The sequence below is a fragment of the Rhincodon typus genome, chromosome 8 (genome assembly GCF_021869965.1).
Source record: "Rhincodon typus isolate 14 chromosome 8, sRhiTyp1.1, whole genome shotgun sequence".
NCBI classification, from domain to species: domain Eukaryota; kingdom Metazoa; phylum Chordata; class Chondrichthyes; order Orectolobiformes; family Rhincodontidae; genus Rhincodon; species Rhincodon typus.
Window position 1 is genome coordinate 77,892,385 of NC_063339.1, and position 25,941 is coordinate 77,918,325.

Here is a 25,941-nt window from a genome sequence, read left to right on the forward strand (position 1 = left end):
GGTTTACTTTTTAGGCTGGAGGTCTGTGACCAGCGGTGTGCCACAAGGATCAGTTGTAGGTCCACTGCCTTTCGTCATTTGTATAAATGATTTTGACGTGAATACAGGAGGTATGGATAGTAAGTTTGCAGATGACACCAAAATTGGTGGTGTCGTGGACAGCCAAGAATGTCACCCCAGAGTACAATAGGCTGAGGCAGATGGAACTTAATTTCGATAAATGCAAGGTGCTGCATTTTGAAAAGATAAATCAGGGCAGGATTTATACATTTAGTGGTAAGATCCTGAGAAGTGTTGCTGAACAAAAAGACCTAGAGTACAGGTTCATAGTTCCTGGAGTCAGAGATAGATAGGATAGTGAAGAAGGCGTTTGGTATGCTTGCCTTTATTTGTCAATGCACTGAGTATAGGAGTTGGAAGATAGTGTTGCAGCTGTACAGGACATTTGTTAGGCCACCACTGGAATACTGCATGCAATTCTGGTCTCCCTGCTGTAGGTAGGAAGTTGTGAAACTTGAAAGGGTTCAGATAAGACTTACAATGATGTTGCCAGGATTGAAGGGTTTGAGCTACAAGGAGAGGCTGAATAATCCAGGGGCTATTTTCCCTGGAACGTTGGAGGCTGAGGGGCATGGATGGGGTAAATAGACAATGTCTTTTCCGTGGAGTAGGGGAGTCCAAACCAGAGGGCATAAGTTTAAGGTGAGAAGGGAAAGATTTAAACGGGACTGAAGGGACAACCTTTTCATGCAGAGGGTGGTGTGTGTAAAGAATGAGCTGCCAGGAGTAGTGGAGGAGGCTGATACAATTACAACGTTTAAAAGGCAACAAGGTGCAGGGCTGGATGAACACAGCAGGTCAAGCAGCATCATAGGAGCAGAGAGGCTGACGTTTCGGGCCTTGACCCTTCATCAGAAAATGGGGAGGGGAAGGGGGTTCTGAAATAAATAGGGAGAGAGTGGGAGGCGGATAGAAGAGAGGATAGGTGGAGAGGAAACAAACAGGTCGAAGAGGCGGGGATGGGGCCAGTAAAGATGAGTGAAGGTGGGGAGTTAGGGAGGGGATAGGTCAGTCCAGGGAGGACGGACAGGTCAAGGGGGCCGGATGAGGTTAGTCGGTAGGAGATGGAGGTGTGGCTTGAGGTGGGAGGAGGGGATAGGTGGAAGGAAGAACAGGTTAGGGAGGCAGGGAGGAGCTGGACTGGTTTTGGGATGCGGTAGGGGGAGGGGAGATTTTGAAACTTGTGAAATCCACATTGATACCATTGGGCTGCAGGGTTCCCAAGCGGAATATGAGTTGCTGTTCCTGCAACCTTCGGGTGGCATCGTTGTGGCACTGCAGGAGGCCCAGGATGGACATGTCGTCTGAGGAATGGGAGGGGGAGTTGAAATGGTTCGCGACTGGGAGGTGCAGTTGTTTATTGCGAACCGAGCGTAGGTGTTCTGCAAAGCGGTCCCCAAGCCTCCGCTTGGTTTCCCCAATGTAGAGGAAGCCACACCGGGTACAGCAGATGCAGTATACCACATTGGCAGATGTGCAGGTGAACATCTGCTTGATGTGGAAAGTCTTCTTGGGGCCTGGGATGGGGGTGAGGGAGGAGGTATGGGGGCGAGGGAGGAGGTATGGGGGCAGGTGTAGCACCTCCTGCGGTTGCAGGGAAAAGTGCCGGGTGTGGTGGAGCTGAAGGGGAGTGTATCTGGATGGGTATATGAATAGGAAAGGTTTAGAGGGATACGGGCCAAATGCTGGCACATGGGACTAGATTTATTTCGAATAGGGTTGGCATGGACGAGTTGGACCAAAGGGTCTGTTTCTGTGCTGTATATCTCTATGATAGTTGCCAATCTTAATGCGGATGAGAAATGGTGCCAGGGATACAGCTATGAACATTCCAAACCTGTGACCTGTATCATCTAGAGGGACAAAGGCAGCAGATACATGGGAACACCAGCCCGGCTGTACCCAGTCCAAATGCACTGCAGGGGTTCCAGGTTACAGCTCATCACTACTTTCACAAAGGAGGACAGGGATGTACACTGCGTTGTCTAGTTCCTCTTAAGTTACAGACAACACCAACTGGGTGTCCCACAATACAAAAGCGGTCAAATCAATATGAACACATGCCGGTACCAATACAAAACAGTCCTAACTTTACTAGTCTAAAGTTACAATAATCTCTAATACTAACATACTATCTCTAATCCTATTTGGCTTTTTAAGGTTACGATACTTCCCAAAAGTCTTGTAGATTGACACAGTCACTCTCTCTGGCTTGGAAAAGCTGCTTTCTTCCTCTCTCTCTGGCTGGACTCTGCCTCTTGCCATGCTGTTTTCCTCAGAAGGCATCAGATGAATCCAAGAGCCAGGTCTGCAAGTGAACTCTGTTTTTATACCTTTGAGATGATTTTTCTGCGAGTTCCTACAGTTCTGGCCAATCAGGAAGATACACTTAATAGTTTGAAACAGAGTCAATCATTCAGATTCTAAGTATGAAGCTGGAATGAGCACAGCAGACCAGATAGCAGAGAAGCAGGAAAGTCAATGTTTCAGGCCAAAACACGTTGACTTTCCTACTCCTCTGATGCTGCCTGACCTGTGCTTTTCCAGCCTCACACCCATCGACTCTGGCTTCCAGCATGTGCAGTCCTTATTGTCTCTTAATCATTTGGTTCGCCCACTACTGTTAGTTTCTTTGTGTAGCAGAACCTGGGCCTTTCTCTGGGCCCTCTGTTCAGTGGATAAGTTGTTGGGGATATGTCTGACCAGGATAATTGTTGTCTTTTATATTATACTAATGTCATTAGCACCCGGCTGCTGTGTTTATACTGTCTGGGTTTTGTGATTTCAGTTTTACTTAGCAAATGTACCCAGCATCCCTTGCTGTTGGCCAAGTTAGCAAACTGTGCTTTTCGCAACCAGGAGGCTGCTACAAGTGAATGCTGGCCGAGCTAGCAATGCACATCTGAGAATTAGTTTTAAAAAATTGCAAGTACCTGGTCAAGAATTTGCACAGGGGTGACAGATGCATGAAGGCTGTTGGGCACCAGTGTTGGGAGAGGTGTCTTTGGGCAGCAGCATCAGTGACTGAGCAAATTCCTTTTAGATACTGTCTGCTCACCTCATGAAGCTTGTCAAGGTACCCTAAAAATAGGCTTGCTCACTTCCTTCAGGCAGGTGATTCACGCCCTGCAGGATCATTATCTTTCTGGTTACTGAAAACAAACTTCAAATTTTTTGAGACTTGGAATGTTGGGACACTCAGATAATCTCAAGAGTGAAAGTCTGGAAATAAGAACTGCAGTCATAACGCACGAGCTGTCAAAACCAATGACCACCTTCAGTGAGATCCACATTCCTGGGCAGGGGCAGCTGAAGGAACAAACAGGTACTACATGTTCTCCTGGAAAGGAAAGATTGGCAGCAACATATTACATGGTGTCGATACTGCTATTTAGAATAGGAATTTGGATGCACTGCCTGAGCTCCCCAATCGTATTGAAAGCATGTAACTTTTCACCTTCAGCTCAACCATAAGCATATGCCACCACAATCACCACTTATGCCCTGGCTCTGACAAAGTAGTTAAGGAAAGGTTATAACATGATTGCAGGTCCTAGTAGTGATCCCAAAAGAAAAGACCCTTCTTGAGTAATGGTACCATGTTAAATGTGTTTCAATTCCCTGGCAACTCTCCTGGGAGGATTTGCAAAATATCAGGGCTCCTACAATTTCCTCTTGCCTCCCACAGCAGCTAAGGCTACATCTCATCTGGGCGTGGGGAATTATCTAATTATGAGCCCACGAAAACCATTAGTACCACCTCCCTCTCCGCACTCATCTTTCAAAATAATCACAACTCCCCTCCCCGATTTCTAAACTCACATTGTGACTGTATTCAGTATCAAGAAGAACAAAGTAATTACTTAAAACCTTACCTACATCTTCCAGCTCCACACACATTGCTACGCTGGTCCCTACTGAGCCCTACTCTTTCCCTGGTTATCCTCTTGCCCCTAATATTCTTATAAAATACCTTTGGGTGATCCTTTATTTTACTTGTCAGTGTTTTATCTTGCCCCCTCTTTGCTCTGCTAATTTTTCAGGAAACCCTGCACTTTGTGTACTTCTCTAGGCTTTCAGTATCTACCTTAAGCTTTCCTTTATGCACGCTTTTTCCAGTTCTATACATCCCTTGCTATCCAGGAATCACTGGACTTGTTTACCCCTGATATTCCTTCACCTTTACTGTGTAGCTTTTCCTACAAGTAGCTGCTCCTAGTCCACCTTGGCGAGATCCTTTCATATTAAAATCGGCCTCCCCCAATTCAGAACTTTTATTTCTTTGTCCTTTTGCATGACCACTTTGAATTTTATTGAGTTAATGTTACTATCACTGAAATGCTCCCCACTTACACTTCTACTATTTGCCCGGCTTAACACTCAAAAATTAGGACCAGCACCATCCCTCTCTTGTAGGGCTTTCCTTGCGCTGGCTTAATAAAAAAACTACACTTTTTAAAAAATTCTTCCCCTTCTAAGTTAATGTTGTCCGCCATCTACAAGGCGCAAGTCAGGAGTGTGATGGAATACTCCACATTGCTTGGATGGGAGCAGCTCCAACTACACACGAGAAGCTCAATGAATGAGACCTCGGATTAGAAAGTGCTACAATTCAAATACAATCAGCACCCATGCACTTTATTGGGTAAAGTTCCCTCACATGACCCAACAACCAAAGAATTTTGTTATGAGCCGACGGTTGGTTGATTTCAGAGCATCAGTCCCACTCAATGATTTATAATTTAAAAGGATCTGCTATTTTAGAGAGTTAAATTTAGCTTTCTACTGATGGATGTGAAATTGAATTCTTTGTGGAGGAGAAACGGAACTTTAAAGTAGAGGAGACTCAGTGGGAGTAAAAAACCAGGACTTGTAAAAATCTGGAGAACAAGGTTGGGAAACGGGGATAAGTTTTACAAAAAAAAATGTCCCCCCCAAATCACCACATCTGGTCACCTTAAATCATGGATCCAGTGACTGTTCTGTTTCAGTAGTTGAATGAAAACCCAACTGAGTTGGAGATAGCTTGCTTATTAGTGTTCATGTTGACTAATCCCATGCTTTGTTAAACAAATAAAAGCTCTGTTACATCTGGGAGGCTGCAGAACATTTCAGAGGTTGGTAAGTATTACCTTCTTCAATAACTCCCAAGAATTTACGTTTTGGTCATAATAAAGGAAATCATTTATTTAGCAGGAAAGTCATACTTTGATACAGATTTATAGGCCTGAATTAGGAAAAAAGTAATCTTAATGTCATAAATCAGAGCAGTATTAAAAATACAATATCTTGCAAGTATATCAAAGAATATGACACATAACATGAATGCACAATTATTAGTGGAAACATACTGCTCCTATTTCACAAATATTTTCTCCAAACTAACCATTCAAGTTGTTTGTTTCCCTTTCATTGGAGTCAGGATACAAGCAATAAACTGGAAGCCTAGATCGAGATATCAGCCGCTCAGTTAGGACAGGGACAGAAGGCAGCCTGCTGTTTTATTTCTCTTCCCGAAGGATGCACTTAGCTGACACTTGGTTCCCTTTCCATATGATCTAATTATGGGTACTCGCTGTGTGGGAAACTAAAGTCTCATTACTTCATGAACAGCACAAAAGGAACTTAAAACCATTCAGCTACTCCAAAACCACTGTAAATCAAAGCAAGCTCCAGTTGTAATGTGACAACATTGAAGGCATTTCCAAAAAGTGAGACAGAAACTGATTTGAAAAGTACCATCCCCAGAACAGGTCTTGGTTTCGTCTATAGATCTTGACAGTCAGGCAGAAACAGCAGCTTTGTCTTCAGGCTTCAGAATTGAACAATGCTCAGTCACCTTCACAATAAAGTCAACATTCAGCTCAACCATCTCTGGGATCAGTAATTGATTTCTGCACAAAGTTGAACACTGGCAACAATGTGTTTTTGTCAGAGTTAGAATACTGAAAGACTGACACGTTCCAAGGGAGGACAAAGGTCTTGAGTACAATCAGGGCTTGGTTCAAGAAATGGAATCTCATCATTCTGCATTTCGAAAGCATTTTCACCCGAGGGTACGATGGACTCAAGCTCTGGAATGTCATCTGTGTTTATTACCCTTCCTTCTGATTCAGATATTTTCTCAGATTGAGGGTGTGGTCTCACCAGAAGGCCCTTTTCATCTATTTTATAACTTTTCATAGCATCTTCTCTTCTCAGTCTCTGAATAACAGCTAATTCCTTCAATTCATATGGAAGCTCCATTGAGTAATGCTGACAAAGAAAAAACAAACATGAAAAATCAGGAAAGTTATCCTTGATGTCCTGACCCAATATTTATCCTCTGGCTAACATTAAAAAAACACATTAGATTATCTGCTTATCATCACTTTCCTACTTGTGGGAGTTTGCTGTGTTATCTGGTGGTGTTCCTAATGGTGGGCTTCACCTGATAGACAAATGGGAAATTACAATGCATTAATCCTGAATTCATCAAATTTTCTTTCAGCAATACACCTTACATTTTTGAAACTTATTTTTAAAACATTGAATACCAAAGTTCTATCTGTAAAGTTCAGCAAACGCAGTTGAACAGAAACCATTGGGTTAATTAAAAATACTGCAGATGCTGGAAATCTGTAACAAAAACAGAAAATACCAGAAAGGCTCTGTGGAAGAAAAGTGACAAGTTAAAGTTTTAAGCACAATCCTACACCAGACCTCCAAAATTTGTCACTTTGCTTCCTAGACATTCCGCCTGACTTGCTGAGTACAGTCAGAATGGTTATGTGCCATTAAAAAGAATAAGGACTTTTTTTAATGTCACAAATTAAAACCCTTTTCTCTGTGCTAATGATTAGTCCTGTAATCAAACTCGCATAAGAACTCTCCTTGCACATCCTGTCCAAAAAAAAAAGTTCAATTGCTTAATTCTTTTCTACAGTGCAAATATTCTGGGTGCAAATGCACTTGAAAGTTAATTACATTTATTTTCACTAAAAACGTACAACAAAACTGCTGGAATGTTCTAATTCTAAACTTATCTGAACACTGTTCACTAACCAGCATTTTGACACTCATTACTTTAGTGCACTGGGAGGAAAACACATTAAAAATACGGGTGATAAACATCTCGGTCAATTCAGACAGGTTGATGAGAAAGTGCATGATTTACTTTTCGTTTAACTCTGACCATAAACAAAAACAAACTAATTACTCGTCAAGTACCCACATGGAGCATTTAGCTGTGGGATGCTTGACACAATGGAATTAGAAACAAAGTGGCAAATATTGGAAACCTGAAACTAACAGGTTGATTATCAGTACACCAAGTCACACCTGTAAAAGTCAATCTACCTTACTCTTAAATGCTGATTGGCTTGCTGTGCATTTCAGAGATTTCTATGATGGAGCTACCAGCGATGGTTATCACGTATCAAAAAATGGCAGAAAACTAAGTAATTACTAGTAAATTTAAAGTTTTAAGTTTTGTAAAGCTTGGCTTAAAGCGCATCTAAAAACTTAGTGCATCATTTCTGGCATTTCAGAAATTCTCTAAAGCTGTTGGCATATGTAGGTGGGAACAAAACATTCTTTTAGGCAATTGTTTACAGAGAAGTTAATTTAGGTGTCATATGCTTTTGCTTTGAGACTGTACTGTCATTTTGTTAGAACATATTTTTACATTGTTCAGCAATGTTAGTGGAAAGTCTTGTTTAATCCTTTACTTTGCTTTATTCACTAGCATCAGCTTCAACCAACACTTCCATACCCAGGGGCTAAGTGTGGAAGATGTCACAAAAAAGGCAAAGGTGATGAAAAACTACATCTCTGATAAAATTCAAGATTTCTTCAAGAACCAATGTTGCCAGGAGATGAATTAGGGCGCTTTTTTTTTAAAAAAGCAAGTCTTTACTCATATGATTCAATATTTACTTGGTGTTTTCCAAATAAATGTTTGAAACTTAGAGCTACTATCAGTATCTCTTCCAATTTCTTCATGAATTTTTGATGATTGCGTGCATGACCATGCTGAAGCAAGTGGTCTTGATTCATTTGAAGAGGCTCACTAATTCTCTTTTACACAAGTTGAGTTCAACTGGAATGAGCACAGAACAACTGGTGGCAATTTTCTCAGCGAAGAGAAACTGAAAGGTAATGATGTTTCCAACCATCAATAGCCAACCTGTCAACAACCATATGCCAACTATTTCCACTGGCAAAGGCCTTGGCTGCCTAGAAACCAGAATCAATTGCTTCCAAATGTCTCTCATATTGCTTGGCAACTGTTCCAGTTAAACAAGATAGTAGGAACTGCAGATGCTGGAGAATCGGAGATAACAAGGTGTAGAGCTGGATGAACACAGCAGGCCAAGCAGCATTAGAGGAGCAGGAAAGCTGACGTTTTGGGCCTAGACCCTTCTTCAGAAATGGGGGAGGGAAAGGGGGTTCTAAAATAAATAGGGAGAGGGGGAGAGAGGGGGAGGCGGATAGAAGATGGATAAAGGAGAAGATAGGTGGAGAGGAGACAGACAGGTCAAAGAGGCGGGGGTGGAGCCAGTAAAGACGAGTGTAGGTGGGGAGTTAGGGAAGGGATAGGTCAGTCCAGGGAAGACGGACAGGTCTCCTACCAACTAGCCTCATCCCGCCCCCTTGACTGCTTATGCCGGCACGGTGGCTCAGTGGTTAGCACTGCTGCCTCACAGCACCAGGTGCCTGGGTTTGTTTCCAGCCTCGGGCGACTGTCTGTGTGGAGTTTGCACATTCTCCCAGTGTGTGTGGGTTTTCTCCAGGTGCTCCGGTTTCCTCCCACTGTCCAAAGATGTGCCGGCTAGGTGGATTGGCCATGCTAAATTGCCCGTAGTGTTCATGGATGTGTAGATTAGGGAGGTTATAGGGGGATGGGTCTGGGTGGGTGCTGCAAAGGTCAGTGTGGACTTGTTGGGCCGGAGGGCCTGTTTCCACACTGTACAGATTCTATGATTCTATGAAAAAGTAATGATCACTGGACAACCTGAGCCAGGAGCAAGATGTCAGAGAAATTAGAGAAATGAATGATTGGCTTAAATAATGATTCAAGTGGGTTCCAGTTCATAGGTCACTGCCATCAGCACGAGGATAGTGCATTCTGTATCACTGGGACGGTCTACAATGGAACCATGATGGGGCCAGTGTTCTACCAAGCCTTATAACAAAAGAAGGAGAGTTTGAAGCAAGGAATTAAATTTGAGTAGACATCGTAACTCAACGAATACAGCATGGTAAGACACAAAGGGAACTGATAGAGATCGCAAGAGGAAAAGATAACAGTGTTCAATCTCAAGAGTGAATCAACAAGTAGGACTAGAAACTGGCTCAGGAAGGATTTAAGAGCCCTGGAGTGGGTTCAGAGGTGGTTCACGAGAATGGTCCCAGGAATGGAAAGCTTAACATATGCGGAACGTTTGAGGACTCTGGGGCTATACTCAATACAGTTTAGAAGGATGAGGGGGGATCTAATTGAAACTTACAGAATACTGAATGGCCTGGGCAGAGTGGATGTTGGGAAGATGCTTCCATTGGTAGGAGAGACTAGGACCCGAGGGCACAGCCTTGGAGTAAAGGGAAGAGAGATAAGAAGAAACTTCTTCAGCCAAAGAGTGGTCAATCTATGGAATTCACCGCCACAGAAGGCTGTGGAGGCCAGGTTATTGAGTACATTTAAGACTGAGATAGATAGGTTCTTGATTATCAAGGGGATCAAGGGTTACAGGGAGAAAGCAGGAGAATGGGGTTGAGGAACTTATCAGCCATGACTGAATGGTGGAGCAGACTCAATGGGCCGAATGGTCTAATTTCTGCTCCCATGTCTTATGGTCTTATAGACTACTAAAATAATAAAAAGGATGAAACTCAAGGCTTTGTTTTGAATGTTGAATGCATCATTATATGAAACATATATGATAGGATACATTTGGGCTGTGTGATAGTCATTACAGAGACATTTTGCATCTTGACCGTTTAATACTCAAAGGGGACATGACATTTAATAAGTATAGGAAGCTAGCAATAAGTGGAGAGGGTCGTCTGTTAGTTAATGATAGTATATTAGTGCGGATGACATATGTTCAGGAAACCAGGATGTGGTAACAATTGATACAAGTGAGAAACAATAAAGTCACCTTTGGGAGTGATGTACAGTCCTCCTAAAAATAACTATGCAATAAGTGGGAGTATAAGTGAAGAAATTATTAGAGCTTTTCAGAAAAGGTATAGCAATAACCATGAGGGATTTTAATCTGTAGAGTCTGGAAATAAATCAGATCAGCAAAGGAAATCAAATGTGGAATTCATACAAAGTTTTTGGGACGGTTTCCTCGAGCAGGTTCCAGGAGCAAATTGTACTTGATGTGGGATTGTGCAATTAAGGAAAATTAAACGATGATCTTGTAGTGAAGATGCTTCGAAGGAGCACGAATCATAATATGATTGATTTTTACAATGAGGTTTAGGGAGAGAAGAGTGGGTCCAAAACTGGAAATTTAAGCATAAGGGCAACTATAAGAACATAAAAGTAGAGCTAGTTAAAGAGAACTGGAAACTTAGGTTAAGGGATAGGTCATTAAGGATACAGTGGTAGACACTTAATGGGACAAAGAACACTAAGTTGATACGTTCCAATGAGAAAAAAAAAAAAGTTACAAGGGGAAACAGCTACCATCTATGGTTAACGAAGAAAGTTACAGAGAGGAAGCTAGCTAGATGTACAAAAACAGACAGTTCAAGTTTCTATAGATAATTAAAGTTAAGAAAGTGAGGACTGGTTCTTTAGTAAGGGAGTCTGGGAAACTAATAATAGAAAATAAGGAAGTGGCAGAAGAACTGAACAGGTATTTTGCATCAGTTTTCATTATGGGGTATACAAGTAACATCCTGGAAAGAACTGCAATCAAGAATTGAAAAGGAAAGAAACTCAAAAATTATCAGGGAAGTGTACTGAGCAAATGACTGGAGCCACAAGGTGACCAGTGCCTGGGCTTTGATGAACTTTATCGTAGGGTCTTAAGTGAAGTGATTGGTGAGATAGGTGATGCAGTGGTTTTAATTTTCCAAATACCGAAGATTCGAGCAAGATTTCATTAGATTAAAAAATAGTGAACGTAACTCCTTTATTCAAAAAGGGAGACAAAGCAGCAAACTACAGATCAGTTAGCTTCATATCAGCCATAGAGAAGCTGTTAGAAGCTATTGAAAGAAAAGTTGAAAGTTATCAGGCAGTACAAGCATGGTTATGAGAAGGGAATCATGTTTACCTATCTATGGGATTTCTTTGAAGAATAACATATGCTATGAATTAATGGGGTTTATTTAATTTCGAGAAGATATTGGATAAGGTGTCACATCAAAGGAAAATAAAAGGTCATGATGCAGACATCAACATATTGGTATGAATGGAAGATTGGCTAGCCAACAGGAAACAGTAGGCATAAATGGGTCTTTTTCTGGTTGACCGATATAACAAGTGGTGTCACAACTTGTTGCTGGGACATTTTACAATTTATGTAAAAATGACTTGGCTGAAGAGACTGAAATTGCCAAATTTTCTAATGACACAAAAATAGGTGACAATAATTGAGAGGGGATATAAGCAGGCTACAAAGGGAGATAGACAAGTTAAGGGAGTGGGCAAAGATCTGACAAATGGAGCATGATGTGGGAACATAAGAAATTATTTACTTTCACAGGCAGAATAAAAAGAGGGCAATCAGGATGTCCTAGTGTATGAATTGCTGGGATTCAGGTTCAGGAGCAATTAGGACAGCCAAGAGATTGTTATCATTTATTGTGAGGAAAAGTGAATACAAAAGTATAGAGGTTATGTTTCAGTAATATGGGGTACTGATGAGACAACATGAGGAGTGTACACATCTGTACAGTACTGACCTCATTTAAATAAGCTTGCACATGCAACTTTATGAATATAATTCTTAGGCAGTTTAATGAACTAATACACAGAATGGGTCAGTTGTCTTTTGAAGGAGGTCTGGACAGGTTAGGCTTGTATCTGTTGGAGCTTAGAAGGTGATCTGATTGAAATATGCAATATTTGTCAGGCAGAAGATAGATTCTTCATAAGAAAGGGGGTGAAAGGTTATCAGGGAGGGGGAAAATGTGAAATAATCACATCAGCCACAGCCTTATTGAATGGTGGAGCAAGCTAGAGTGGCTGCATGACCTCTAGCGCCTAATTCATACGTTTGTACGTAACAGCCTGTGTCATGCAGAGACAATGAAAGGAGAACACCTCATCTGAAGGAACCTTAAACTTTCCCCCCCGATTGCCAAGCAGTTCTTACCTCAGCACTTCCCAGGTTAATACAGGGCATATTTCTGTACATGCTCAGGTAGTTGTCCACTTGAGTCGTGAAATCCACCATTAACTTGTCCATCAGGACTGAACGGAGTGAAAGCAGGTACATTACTTCCAATCCTGCTCTCTGCATCAAGCATGTAGGAAGTGGACGGTAGGTCCATACCTTTGGATTATCCTGCACACCAAAGACATACAATGAGAGAAAAGACAAGAAATTAATTATGACAAACATTGACACATTTTCAAAGATTTTTCAAGTTGGAGCCAAAGTGGGGGGAAATAAAATCTTCTCTTCCCCTGAATATCTCCCAGATACTCACCTCTTGCGATCCGTTAACTTCAACTTGTAAATGCATTTACAGTGCGCACCAATTGGAAATGGCTGAGGTTTGTACGCACTCTCAAGTTGGAGGAGTGTGTGTAAAGGAATAGGCTAGATAAGCTAAGTGGGCTAAAATCCATCTCCACGTATCTTTTATTTCTCACTTGCCTGGACTGCTCAAGGTTCTACTCGACTTCTCACAATGACAATGGCTTTTTAGAATTTGGGAGAGAAAAGTTGCCCAACTTCTGAATTGTTCTGGAGTCTTTTTTTCCTGCAGTTAGTTTGGAATCTTCAGGGTATCTACATCCATGAGGTGAGCTTCCTGGTCTTATCGAGGGTATTAAATAAGGACTGGGTATAGTTGTGGAAGAGATAAACAAATGCATGAAAATGCAACTACATCATTTTAAGATAAATTGCAAGATGAGAAAGTACAATTTTCTTTTCATATGTCCAACTTGTGTAATTGGTATCTTGTTTTACATTCATAATTTTCTCACAAATAGAATCTGGTTACCAATTAATTTGCCACTTTGTGTGGTTATGGAGGTTTCAAAACATCAAGGAATTCATCAAAATTAAGCTAATATGCCAAGTAACGGGAGAATAGTTCTTTTTACATCAGTACCAAACAGTTAGAACCGACACTAGTCATTTCTTGCAAGACAACAGTACAGGCCAAAGATCTTTATAGTAGTAAAAGGAGACTTAAATAAATGCATTGTAAATTAGGAGTTTTGATAGACTAAGCAAGGACAGACTCCTTCTGCTGCCAGGTGGGTTAGTAAACAGCATACAGATGTAAAATAGTTGCTGAAAACTATGAATCCCCACTACTCCAAACATTGACATCTGGAAAGCACTGCTTGAAAAGGTAGTTGATTTAATGGTAACTTTCAGAAGGGGATTGAAGAAATAGTTGAGAAGGAAAAATTTGCAGGGCTGTGCGCAAGAAGGCGGTGAATTTGACAGCTTGTTCAAACAGCCAGCACACGGGCATGACCTGAGCAGTTTTAGTCTGAGCTGCAGTCTTGTATGTTTCTAACAATTCATCCTCTGAGCACTGAAACACCAATGATTATATTCAATAGAGACACTTGCATTGTAAACTTTACCCAAGCTGCTAACAAATACCTTGACTGCATGTGCACTGCGCTGCAGAAATTGGGCTTTAGTTGTGGGAAGGGAGAGGTGACGGATCAAGCTTTCTTCCAATGTACTGACGCAGTTCGGAAGAAGGCCTCCTGCTTCAAAGGAGAACTGCAGAACATCTGCAACCTGTAGATAAAATAAAAATCCAGCATGTAGATGGAGAAATTAGAAAAGCATGAGAGAGAAGGAAATCAAGAATTTAGTAACAGAGTTATTTTAGCATGGGAGGAAGACCAAGTGAAGCATAAATGCAACCATGAACTAGTTAGACTGAATAGCCTGTTTGTGCTGTATGTTCTGTATAATTTTACAGAACAGTGTGAAGGCTTGCTTCATGTTTAGGCTGCTTTTCAACAAGCAGGACGTGTACTGAACTCAAAAACCCATCTGCAGGGAGAAAGTGCGAAAAGGCATGATTCCAACATTTCCAAACTAATTGTGATTCACTGTAATGTGCATGGGACGAGAAGAGTAATTTAAATTCCAACATTATACTGGGAGAAATCCCTGACAAGAACCCAGAAAGCATGTACCATAAAGGTGGATGGTCAGCATTCACAGGCTGTGCAAGAACCATTTTCACACAGCAAACTTTATACAATCTTCAGTTCTGTGCGGCACCTGCTCCAATGTGTGTCCTTGCTCCAAACTAGCACTGTTTACCTTTGAGTAGAATTCTCTACAATACCACTTCAAAGCATGTACCTGACCAAAGAAAAATTCTTCCAGAAAAATTCTCTGCTTCCCTTCCAAATCTGAAACAATTATAAGTAAACCATTACAACCACAAGTAATATTATGAACCACACTCCTTCTAGACATTTCTAAATGAGAAAGACAGATTATCTGGACGCTTTAAAAATCAATAAGGGCTGGGACAATCTCAAATATGTCGGCTGCAGCAAGCTTATCCTGCCAGTGATCTAAACAAAGACAGTAGTTACTGGAATCAGTAACTTACTGACTCTAATTCTGAGTAATTGACAGACCACTGACAATTTTAGATTCTCAGATAACTGGTTGGTCCACATTCTGGACTCTGACCCTCACCAGATAGTGTACTAATGTGTTTTATCATAACAATATGCAGGTGTGTCTGGTAGAACTGTGCAGAAAAATGCTTTCCCCATAAATGTAAGATGTTCTGGGAGCAGTACTCAAACCAATGACTTGTGACAGACTCCTGCTTTCAACCTTGTTTTGTTGATGAATAGTATTTGACTGTAGGCTGCTTGTGTGATAGGGACCATCAAGGAAAAATCAACTACTGTCCAGATTGAGTAAGGTTCACGGAGGTTGAAAACATACTTCGACTGAAATGCCCTAACTCCATATTGCCGAGCCTGTGGCACACAATTCCTGTACAGCTGCTGATTTATTCAGCCATCTAACTTCCTCTCTCAATGCTTTTTTTTAAAAAAACCAAATCATGCATTCTGCTCCCCAGCTGTGGCTCTGATCTTCACTCCCTTGCACAGATCCAACTGTACCTGCCACATGATTGGTATAGGCAGCTTTGGCAGGCATGACCATCATTAAACCCCCCCAGGTCTACTAGTCTAAAGCCTATTATACTTTAAGCTCTTGGAAGATCAAAGATAATCTCAGTGCTTCTTCCTCGAGTGCCAGATGCCGCCTCAAACAAAAACCAGAAGCAGCTTAGACTTCATATCTCCATTTGGTTGATTTGTCTCCAATGCTCTCCCCTTTTCTTGCTCATCACTCTTCCTGGTCTTGTCGTCACCTCAGTCTCTAATCCTCATCTCATTCAGTTTCACTCTTAGACTGACTTTTCTGAACTCATCATCTTCTTGATCATCTATTTTCTGCTCCCTTCCTCACTTCTCCAAGCATTCAGAAATGAGCAGAGTCAAGACAAATTCTGGGGCTCAGGTAGCTGCAACACAAATACTTCCCTCAGTTTGTTTTATACATTCAAGGCTGGAAATGACAAACTGTGAAATGCATAGTCAAATTCAACCTGTCGGTTATAAGCATGTAACTTCCTAGCATCTGTTCAAGGTTGAATTATTTAATAAGGTTCAAAGAAAGTCATCTCCAAGATGCTGAATATTTCATAAGATTAAATAATCTAACCCAGAAAATGGCTTGGTTATTTGTTGAAAGGAGTGGAGATGAGCAACTTGCACTTGTACAGCACCAAATAAAGAACATAGTGAAGTCATCAATCGGTGAAAAAAGTAGATACGAATGGGCCATGAGAAACAGGAGCAGGATTAGGCCATTTTCCCATCATTACTGCTTTGCCCTAGTCATATGTGTCTCTAATTGACAACAATTACTAATAGATGAATTACTCATGTAAGTGAGTTTCTCATAAGCCCCTCCTGCATCATGTACTTACTTACTTCCATCCAAATTGATTCGACAGATTAATTTTCCACTCTCATGCCCTATCAATTAAGAACAGAAATTCATCCTGCCCCAATACCTTTTCCATTTCACCCCTGTCTTCTGAAAATGGTATACTGGAATTCTTAGTTCCCAACTTTGATCATTCAGCATATCTCTACAATGGCTACTGGATAAAACCCATTAATTTCTACCTGTGCTAAGAATTTATTTACTTGGTTGCAAGTACTGGGTGTTTTTGGATATGGAGCCTTCAGCCTTAATTTTGATTTTTCCTCTGATGCTACCTTAGTCATTGACTTTGTGTCCCTTCCCAACTCATGATTTTTACTATAAATTCCTGTTCTGAAGTACAGCCATCATTTTTCTTGCTGGTTATGAACTTACCCATGCCTAAATCCTCTTGCCACAACTTCCTGATGTTAAAGAGCTGTTAACAGATTCATCAGGACACTGTTCCCAGTCCAGTTTATCCAATTGTGGGTCTTTTCTTTTATCCCCACAGAACTTTGAACTTTATCCATATACACTAGTCAATGGTTTGCCAGATTCTCCTTTCCTGTATTTGTAGCTTGGAAATAATATGATCCTACAATACATTTCCCCCTTTTAGGATCCTCAATATGTCAAAATCTAGATTCATTGCACTGCCCTCTTACTTTTCTTTTAAACTCAAATCTATTTTCGATTTTCTATTTGCAGCCTTTTTAAACTCAATGTTCATGACAATATGTTACTCCACCAGATTTATTTCATCTCCTCTCTTGTTCTTCCATGTTCAATGTTTGTATTCAGAGGAATCTTAGTATTCTTGTATATGAATTATAAAGTTATGATACAGATAGAGCAAGGAATTATGGAGTCAATTAGTACTAAGAAGGCAAGTAATATATTAGGAAGGCAAATGGAATTTTGGCATTCACTGCTAAGGCGTTAAAGTTTATAAAATAGGGAAGTCTTGTTACAACCGTACAGGGTGTTGGTAAGGCCACTCCAGAAGTACTGTGTACAGTATTGGTCACCATATTTAAGAAATGATATGCTGGCACTCACAGTAAAAGTGTGCTCACCCCACCCCAGATCTATGGCCACCTCTCATTCAACTTGGACATCAACACGGATCCTGAGAGAGCAGGGTTGTAAATTCATTTCAGAGATTTGACCAAGGAAATTAAAAGATATACTGGCATTCCCCAGCCTCCAGCCCAGATCATCCTTTCAATATCCTGATGCTACTGGCTGCCGCCACAATGGGCTTCACCCTCATCATCCACCAATCATTACCATGGTGGAGTGAAGTGTTTGTTGGACTCTTCCCCAACCTACAGCAGAGCCTGGTCTCCAGTTGTGTTGGATTTTCCCTGCTATTGGGTCAAGACTTCGCTCTGCTGGGGCCATACAGTGGTTAGCGTGTAATGACCACCTCATTTTAAAGGAACCCATGCACAGGAATCTTCCAACTTAACCCCACAATCCAGATGAATTTCAGGACCCTTATGGACAATCTCAACAATAACCTGAACACCACACTGCTGTCACTGCCTGAGGATTCCAGCACTTTAACATTGATATCACCACCCAGAGCAAGACATGACTGGCAAAAGTCAGCTTAAAAAACAAGGTGGCATTACACTTTCTTCTGGAAAGGCAAACATGAACACCATCTCTACAAGGTTGAGTCCACTGTAAGAAATGAACCAGCTGGATGTCTCAGTTAATCCCTCTTTGCAGCAAGTTAGTGCCTCATGATCCTGTAGTTCGCTCTGGCCCAGAAGCATGACCATCGTCCTAGACCCTAGATGCAGCAGACGAGACCAAAGAGGCAGTCTACACCAGCCTCAACCAATCAGTCCCAAGAGAGAAGTTGATTTTCCCTTGGCTACTTCAATAGCAGAGTCAGGAGGAACGCAAACCTTTGGAAAAGTTTGGGCAAAGGTGGTGTAGGGAAAGAAACTCCAATGGAGTCCTCCTCCTGACAAAGTGCCTAGAACACATAGCTGCTTGAAGAGTATTCTGTGACCCATTCTATGTTCAAGTCCTGCTTGAGAGATTAATCTAGGCTGACAATTGTAGCATGCAACGAGCAATAGCTGCATCGTCTTTTGGATGAGATGTTATGCTAAAGCACCCTCCACTCTCAAGATATTGGTGAGGTTACTTTTAGCCTGCATACCATTCTGGTCACCCTGCTATAAGAAGAATGTTAAACTAGAAAGGGGGCAGAAATAGTTTACAAGGATGTTGCTGGGACTGAAGGCTGTGTTACAAAGAGAGACTGGGTAGACTGGGACTTTCTTCCCTGGAGCATAGGAGGCTGAGGGGTGACATAATATAGATGTATAAAATCACAAGGGGCATAGATAAGGTGAATAGCAGATGTCTTCTGACAGGGCTGGGGGAGTTCAAAACTAGAGGCATAGTTTTAAGGTGAGCAGCGAAAGATTTAAAAGAGACTGAGGGATCATTGCCCATACCTTGTCAGCCTCCTCGAGCAACAGGACACTGACGGAAAGATCCAACATTGACTCTAATGCCACAGTACAGCCTTTGCATGTCTGAGGAACAATGTGTTTGAAATCTGAGACCTCAAACCCAACACCAAGCTCATGGTCTGCAGAAACAGTTGTGGTCCCCACCTTCTGTATGCATCAAAAACATGGGCTATGGACCATGCACAGCAGCCACCTTAAAATCCCTGGAGAATTACCTCCAGCACGGCCTTCACAAAAATCCTGCAAATCCACATGTAGATAGGTAAACCAATGTGAGCATCTACTCCCAGGTCAATATCCCCAGAATTGAGGAAGTGGTCTCACATGATTAGCTATGATGGGCAGGAGACATTGTTCGCCTGCCTGATAAAAGACATCCTAAACTAGTGCTATTCTCTAAACTCTGAAATGTTAAGTGATCACGAGGTGGGCAAAGAAAATGCTACAAAGGCACACTGAAAGCCTCCCTAAACAACTGCAAGAGAGCCCACCAACACGTGAGAATCACTTGCCCTGGAATGCACAAACTGGGGAAGAAACATCTGCAAAGGCATCAACCACTTTGAGAATCACTGAATGGAGTATGTGGGGCTAAGCCCAAGCATGGAAAGAGCGAGTGTCCTACCCATTAACCTCCTCAAATACCCACCTGCCACACCTGTGGCAGTCCGCAGGGCTGAACTATTCAGAGGAACCCATTCCCCAACAGTGGAAGCAAAACATCCTCCAAAAGGACTACCCAGGAAGAAGACAGACAGACAGACATTGGAGGCAGTTCAAAACAGATTCACAAGCGTGATTCCTGGGATGAAGGGGTTTGACTTATTAAGGGCAGCAAACAGGTTAGGCTGTTATTCATTAGAGTTTAGAAGAATGAGAGGTGATCTTATTGAAACATACAAGATTCTGAGGAGGCTTGACAGGATGGATGTTGAAAAGATGTCTCCACTAAGGAGGGAATCTCAAATGAGGGACCTAATTACAGAATGAGGCACATTTATTTAGAGCTGAGATGTGAAGGTATTTCTTCTCTAAGAGAATAGTGAATGTCTTGAAGAGTGGAGGAGGCCGGATTATTGAAAATATTTAAAAAGGAGACAAATATCTTTTTAAAACATCAGGGAGTTGAAGGCTGAGAGGACAGGGCACAAAACAGGAGTTGCTACCTTAATGATTGCAGGGCAGACTTGAGGGGTCAAATGGCCTACTCCTGGCTCCTGTTTCTTGGGCTCTTAAGTTATGTTTGCTTGTGTTACAAAGGATTGGAATACAAGAGTAAAGGGTTCTTACTACAATCATATAGGACACCAGGATGCTAGATCTTGAGTAAAACAGAGTTTTGGTCTCCTTAACCAAAGAAAAAATACCCCAAAGAGACTGCAACAAAGTTTATAGAATGGTTGCTGAGATGAAGATTTTTTTTCTAACTCATGGGACATGGGCATCGCTAGCTGGCTTGCATTTATTACCCATCCCTAGCTGGCCTTGAGAAGGTGACAGTGAGCTGCCTTCTTGAACCGTTGCAGTCCATGTACTGTAGGTAATCTTAAAACAAACATCAATTGCTGGAAAGGCTCAGCAGGTCCGGCAGCATCTATGGAGAGAGGTCAGAATTAACATTTCGGGTTCAGTGACCCTTCCTCAGAACGACAATGTTGTTAGGGAGGAAATTCCAGGATTCTGACCCAGCCATAGTGAAGGAACAGCGATATATTTTCAAATCAGGATGGTGTCTTTCTAGATGGAAGTGGTTGTGGGTTTGGAAGGTGCTGTCAAAGGATTTTGGCGAATCTCTGCAATGCACCTTGTAAATAGTACACAATGCTGCTACTGAACATCAGTGTGGAGGGTGTGGATGCGGTGCCAGTCAAGCGGGCTGCTTTGTCCTGGATGGTGTCAAGCTTCTTGGATCCAGGCAAGTGGGGAGCATTCTATTAAATTCCTGACTTGTGCCTTGTAGATGGTGGACAGGCTTTGTGGAGTTGGGAAGATGCATCACATGCTGCAGCACTCATAGCCGCTGGCCTGGTCTCGTAGCCACTGTATCTATTTGGCAAGTCCAGTCAAGTTCCTGGTCAATGGTAATCCCCAAGATGTTGATCGTAGGGGATTCAGTGGTGGTAACGTAATTGAATGTCAAGGGGCAGCAGGTAGATTGCATCTCATTGGAAATAGTCTGCCTGACATTTGTCTGGTGTGAAAATTACCAGCCCAAGTCTAAACAATAATGACAATATCCAATGAGGCAACGGAGTACATTAGGCCTATATTTCCTGGAATTTCCAAGAATAAGAGATGGTATGATTGAAATAGATAAAATTCTGAAGAGGAGTCAGAGAAAATGCATCCCTTGTCTGGAAAATCTAGAGGAACCATAGCCTTAGAATAAAGGGTCAAGCATTTAGAACAGAGGTTATGAGAAATCTCTTCATTCAAGAGTTATGCAACTTTGTAATTCTCTATTCCAAACTGCTGTGGATATCAGTTGTTAAGTACATTTAAGACAAAAATTGATACAATTTTTAGATATGGAGTAATTAAGGTCTATAGAGATAGCAAAGGAAGTTGAAGTTTACATAAAAGATCAGTTTTGTTGACCAGCAGGACCAGCCAGAGATTACCAAATAGCCCACTCCAGCATCTATTTCTCATCAGCTTTGGTCCTTCATTCAACTTTCTCAATAACAAAAATAACTCAAAAAAGATTGCGTAGAATTCAGAAGCAAACCAGCCTACAGAGCGATTTACTCAAGATACCGTTATCATTCTTAAACCAATGACAAAGCTCACCCTCACCTGTGTATCAAAGACATTGGTAAGGTCCACTCTGTATTGATGATAGAGGCAATCTGAAACCAAGCGACAGTCATGGATCACCTGAATAATTTACAAAACAAATGTTGGCAAATTAATCCAAAGTCCTGTGGAATGTACAGTGAAACCAACCTGCTGGTAAAGGTGTGCAGCAATTTCGTTCCACTGTGAGCTGAGTAAGACTGTAATGACATTTGGTGGTCTACAAGACAGAATTATGTCATACTGCAAAAAAAATCAAATCAAATCAATTGGACTCCTTTGACAGTATTGTCATTTTTCTTCCCCACCAACAGTTGAAGGCAGTGTGGATATTAAAAAATCTTTTACTTATGAAGGACTTAAAATACAGAAGCTTGTCTCAAGGTTCTTCACAAATGATGCCAGGCCAAATTAGGGTAACCAAAAAGCATGGTCAAATAAGTTGATTTTTTAAAAACAAAAAGCCTTGCAGCAGAAGCAGGGAGTTTCAAAGTGTGAGGCGTTGACAGTCGAAGGTCTTTAGCAATGCTAGGTTATATAAAAGCCAGTTAGAGGAATGGTGATATTGAAGATTGTGTTAGCAATGGACAAAGTTAATGACGTAAAGAAGCCATGGAAGTAATTAAATACAAGGGTGAGAATTTTAAATTGGAGGTGGTGTTGGGAGATTGGAAGCAAATGCTGTAAAAATGGACAGTAGTGATAGGGGAGTGAGAACTAGTATAAGCAACAGAATTTTCAACAGTTTAAAGCATAGAGGTTGAAAAGGAAACATTTGACTAGTTAAGCATCAGCAGCAGCAAGGGTGATGTAGGAACAGTGACAGCAATGTTATGGAAGCAAGGTCAATGGTTAACTGAGGTATACACACCAAGGAGCACTCAGGTTCATCTCCCATGTGCATGAATAGGAGTAAGGATACAATTACAGTATGGTCAGCCAAAGTCAACATGTCCTTACAAAACAGAATTCATTTTGACAAATTTACTCAAGTTATCCGAGGTTGTAACTGGTTGGACAGAGACAAATGAGTACATTGGACATTTTTGTCCCACGGGATGTGGATGTTACCAGCAAGCCTAGCACTTGTTGCCTGCTGCTTACTGCCTTTGAGATGAATGGCTTGCTGGTTGGCACTTAAGAGTCAGCCACATTGCTGTGGATCTGAAGTCACATGCAGGCCAGATTAGGCAAGGACAGCAAATTTCTTTGCTAAAGGACATTAGCAAACCAGATGAATTTACGACAACAACAGACACTACTTTTTCCCATAGTAACCATTACTGGGGTTAGAAAGTTAGTCTTGGAAATATTAATCAATTTGTAACTCCACCAGGTCTCATGGTAGGATTTGAACTATTGCCTTGACCTCTTGATAAATGATCTAAGACAATGTCAAAGTCCTTTGGATTTCCGAGAGACATTTGTTAAAGGGCCACACAAAATTTAATCTTTGAATGGCTCATTTCAGTGCCTTCAAGGTAAAAACATATCATTTACTGCAAAGCTCTACACTGTGGGCGCTTGGGATAGGATTACATCCCTGATTCTCTCAAAGCCATCTCTCAACATGATTAGATTGCTGGCAAGGGAATATGCACAGCAAAATAAATTATAATTGTTTCAGAATGCATAGGTGGCATAGCAGCTAGCACTGCCTCCTCACAGCACCAGGGAACAAGATTCAATTCCAGCCTTGGAGGACTGTCTGTATGGAGTTTAGACATTCTTCCCATGTCTCTATGGGTTTCCTCCGAGTGCTCCAATTTCCTCCCACATTCCAAAGATGTGCAGGCAAGGTAGTTTGGCCACGCTAAACTGCCACAATGTCCAGGGATGTGCAGGCTAGGTATCAGCCATGGGGAATGCGGGGATATGAGGATAAGGTAGTAGGGTTGGGTCTGGATGGAATGCTCTTCAGAGGGTTGGTGTGGACTTGATGGGGAGAATGGTCTGCTTCCACACTGTAGGGATCCGATGAGATCATTTGCCTGCTCCCCAAGATCATAAATGCCATGTGACACGGTAGGGTAAGCAAAATGTATCTCCTGCCAGTGGTGTTACTCTGTAGATGTGGAAACTTACTTTCAATATATTAGAGTCCTCTAAAACCATTTTCAGTCCATTCTTAAATGCCACTGGTCCCAGGAGGAAGATATCAAACAAATAAATTTGATCCTTTGTTGCTATCTAGAAAGCAAAAGTGAATTAAATGAAATGTGGTAGGTGAGAACATGTAAAATCTGTGGCTGAGTAAAGAACTGCGGTGGGGTTCAAAAACAACGACTTCACAAGTAAGGGTTGAAGTTCAAAGTTAAAATAGTTGACAGAGGGTGGCACAGCTTGTTAACAGTTCTCCTGCTTGGTACCAAATACGGTCATCCTCACTAACCCAATTTAATTACTGCCCCATTCTAGCTTTTTGACTCCGAGAAGAGCTTCTGGCAACATTGCTGCTCCATCGTGAACACCACCTACCTTCCACATCAAAAAAATCCCAGATCTCCTTCCTTGTCTTATCATTCACTTGGACCCTCACCCCTGGCCTTGTTTGCTGTGGACTCAATGTAATCTCAAGTTCTCCTGGCTGGCATTCTTGCCTTCTCCCTAAATTTGAGTTAATCTAAAATTTTGCTGTCAACAGCTAGAGAAAGTGCTGTATAGTGTTATCAAGGTAGAAAGACGCCTTGGCCTATCGGCTGTGTTATGCAGTTATCTGCATTTCGGTGAGATCCTGCAGCAGCTTGACCTTTGTGTCTGAAAACAAACACATATGTGCATAACTTTTTTTTTTAAAAAAAAAGTGTGTTAGCTGATAGAGGTTCAGTACTCCTTACTGAACTACCTGCTTTCAATATTCAACACTGGAATATATGCCTTTAGCTTTCGTCCTTCCAGCACTATCTACATGAAATGTTTAGTCGATCTTTCTTCAGACATATATTTGGGAATAACAACCAGTATGGAACTTTATCATATAGCTACTTAATAAAAGTTAAAAGATTACAAACAACAGTCTTCTGGATTTCAACACCAGCTGTCCAAGCACTGACAAGGCTAGAACAGTACCTGTATCAAACACAGCTTTCCAAAGCGGCAGATATCAATACCTTCCACTGCCACTCCAATTGCACTTTGCTTTTTAATGTGGAAGATCTGCAAGAAATCAGACAAAAAGTTGTTAGTCTTTAGAAACTGAAATCCAACTTTGTACTCTCAGCAATACCCATCCCTCCGCAGTCAGGATGCAAGATTCACGTGAAGTTGTGATTTTACATTTTGAAGCTAATAAGTTCATCCACTAGCCTGGAGTGGGAGAGAGACATACAAAAATGTGGCTTAAGACCACTGCAAGACTTCTTCCAAAAGATGGTGAATCTGCAGCTCATGGGCAATGAAGAGAAATGCAGCAGGGTGAATTACCGACCGATTAACCCCACTTGAGTTAGAGAGGAAATGTTTGTTGTGCACTCAGCACTGCTATAATGAGACCAGAATTTACTTGTATAGAAGAGTATTTGTTGAAATAATTCTTCCAAGTCCGTTCTTGCATCTCAATAACAATGTTCAATCCAGATTTCACAAATACCAGATGTGCAAGGTGTAATAATGGAATTGAAACACTCAAAAGTACGTGCGAAAACTCAACCCAGATTGATCAAGTGGCCTGGCAGCTTCCCCTACTGGCAGAATGAGACTCTGCCATTACAGCACATTACAAAAATAATTTCCATTTAAACTGCCTTCTAACATAGTAAAATGACCCAGCACACTTCATAGAAATGTGAAATGACAAACAAGCTTTGACATCAGACCACAGAAGGAGATATTAGGACAGGTGAACCGAGTTTTAGGTGTTGTTTTGAAGTAAAAAATTGAGAGATTTATGATGGGAATTCCAGAGGTTGGTACCTCAGCAGTTAGAGGCACGCCTGCCAAAAGTGGAATGATGAAAGGATGCGCAGAACAGATCAGAATGGGGGAAACTGCACTCACAACAAGAGATAACGAGGCACGAGGCCACAAGGGAATTGAAAACAAGGTTAAAGTTTCTTTAAAATAATTATCTTTCAACTTGGAGTCAATGAGCAGCAAGCACAAAGGTTATGGGTTACAAGACTTGGTCAGACTTAGGACACTGGCAGGAGAATTTTGATGAATTCAAATTTAAGGACAGTGTAATATGGGAGCTGGCCAGGAGACCTTGAGAATAAGTTGAGTCCAGAGATGACAAAACATAAGCAAGCATCCCAGCAGATGAGGAGACAAGGAAAGACATTAGGGATTTTTTTTGGATGTGGAAGATGATAGTCTTCAAGGTGGATCAGAAGTGTTGCAGGAGCTCTTCTCAGGATTACAAAATAAGACACACACAGCAACCAGGAACAGAGATGGTTAACATTTAAGAA

The 25,941-nt window shown here is 41.5% G+C and overlaps 1 protein-coding gene across 1 annotated transcript in view; it reads right to left on the reverse strand.

The window, feature by feature from the left end:
- Positions 1 to 5,220: 5,220 nt before the first annotated feature.
- Positions 5,221 to 25,941, reverse strand: part of exd1 (exonuclease 3'-5' domain containing 1) — a 47,053-nt gene continuing 26,332 nt past the window's right edge. The window contains exons 6-11 of the mRNA XM_020524284.2: positions 24,602 to 24,688; positions 23,618 to 23,722; positions 21,533 to 21,613; positions 13,854 to 13,997; positions 12,378 to 12,569; positions 5,221 to 6,315 (exon numbers count right to left, since the gene is read on the reverse strand). Coding sequence (XP_020379873.1) covers positions 5,998 to 6,315; positions 12,378 to 12,569; positions 13,854 to 13,997; positions 21,533 to 21,613; positions 23,618 to 23,722; positions 24,602 to 24,688 — 927 coding nt within the window. The 3' untranslated portion in view covers positions 5,221 to 5,997. The remainder of the gene's footprint in view (positions 6,316 to 12,377; positions 12,570 to 13,853; positions 13,998 to 21,532; positions 21,614 to 23,617; positions 23,723 to 24,601; positions 24,689 to 25,941) is intronic.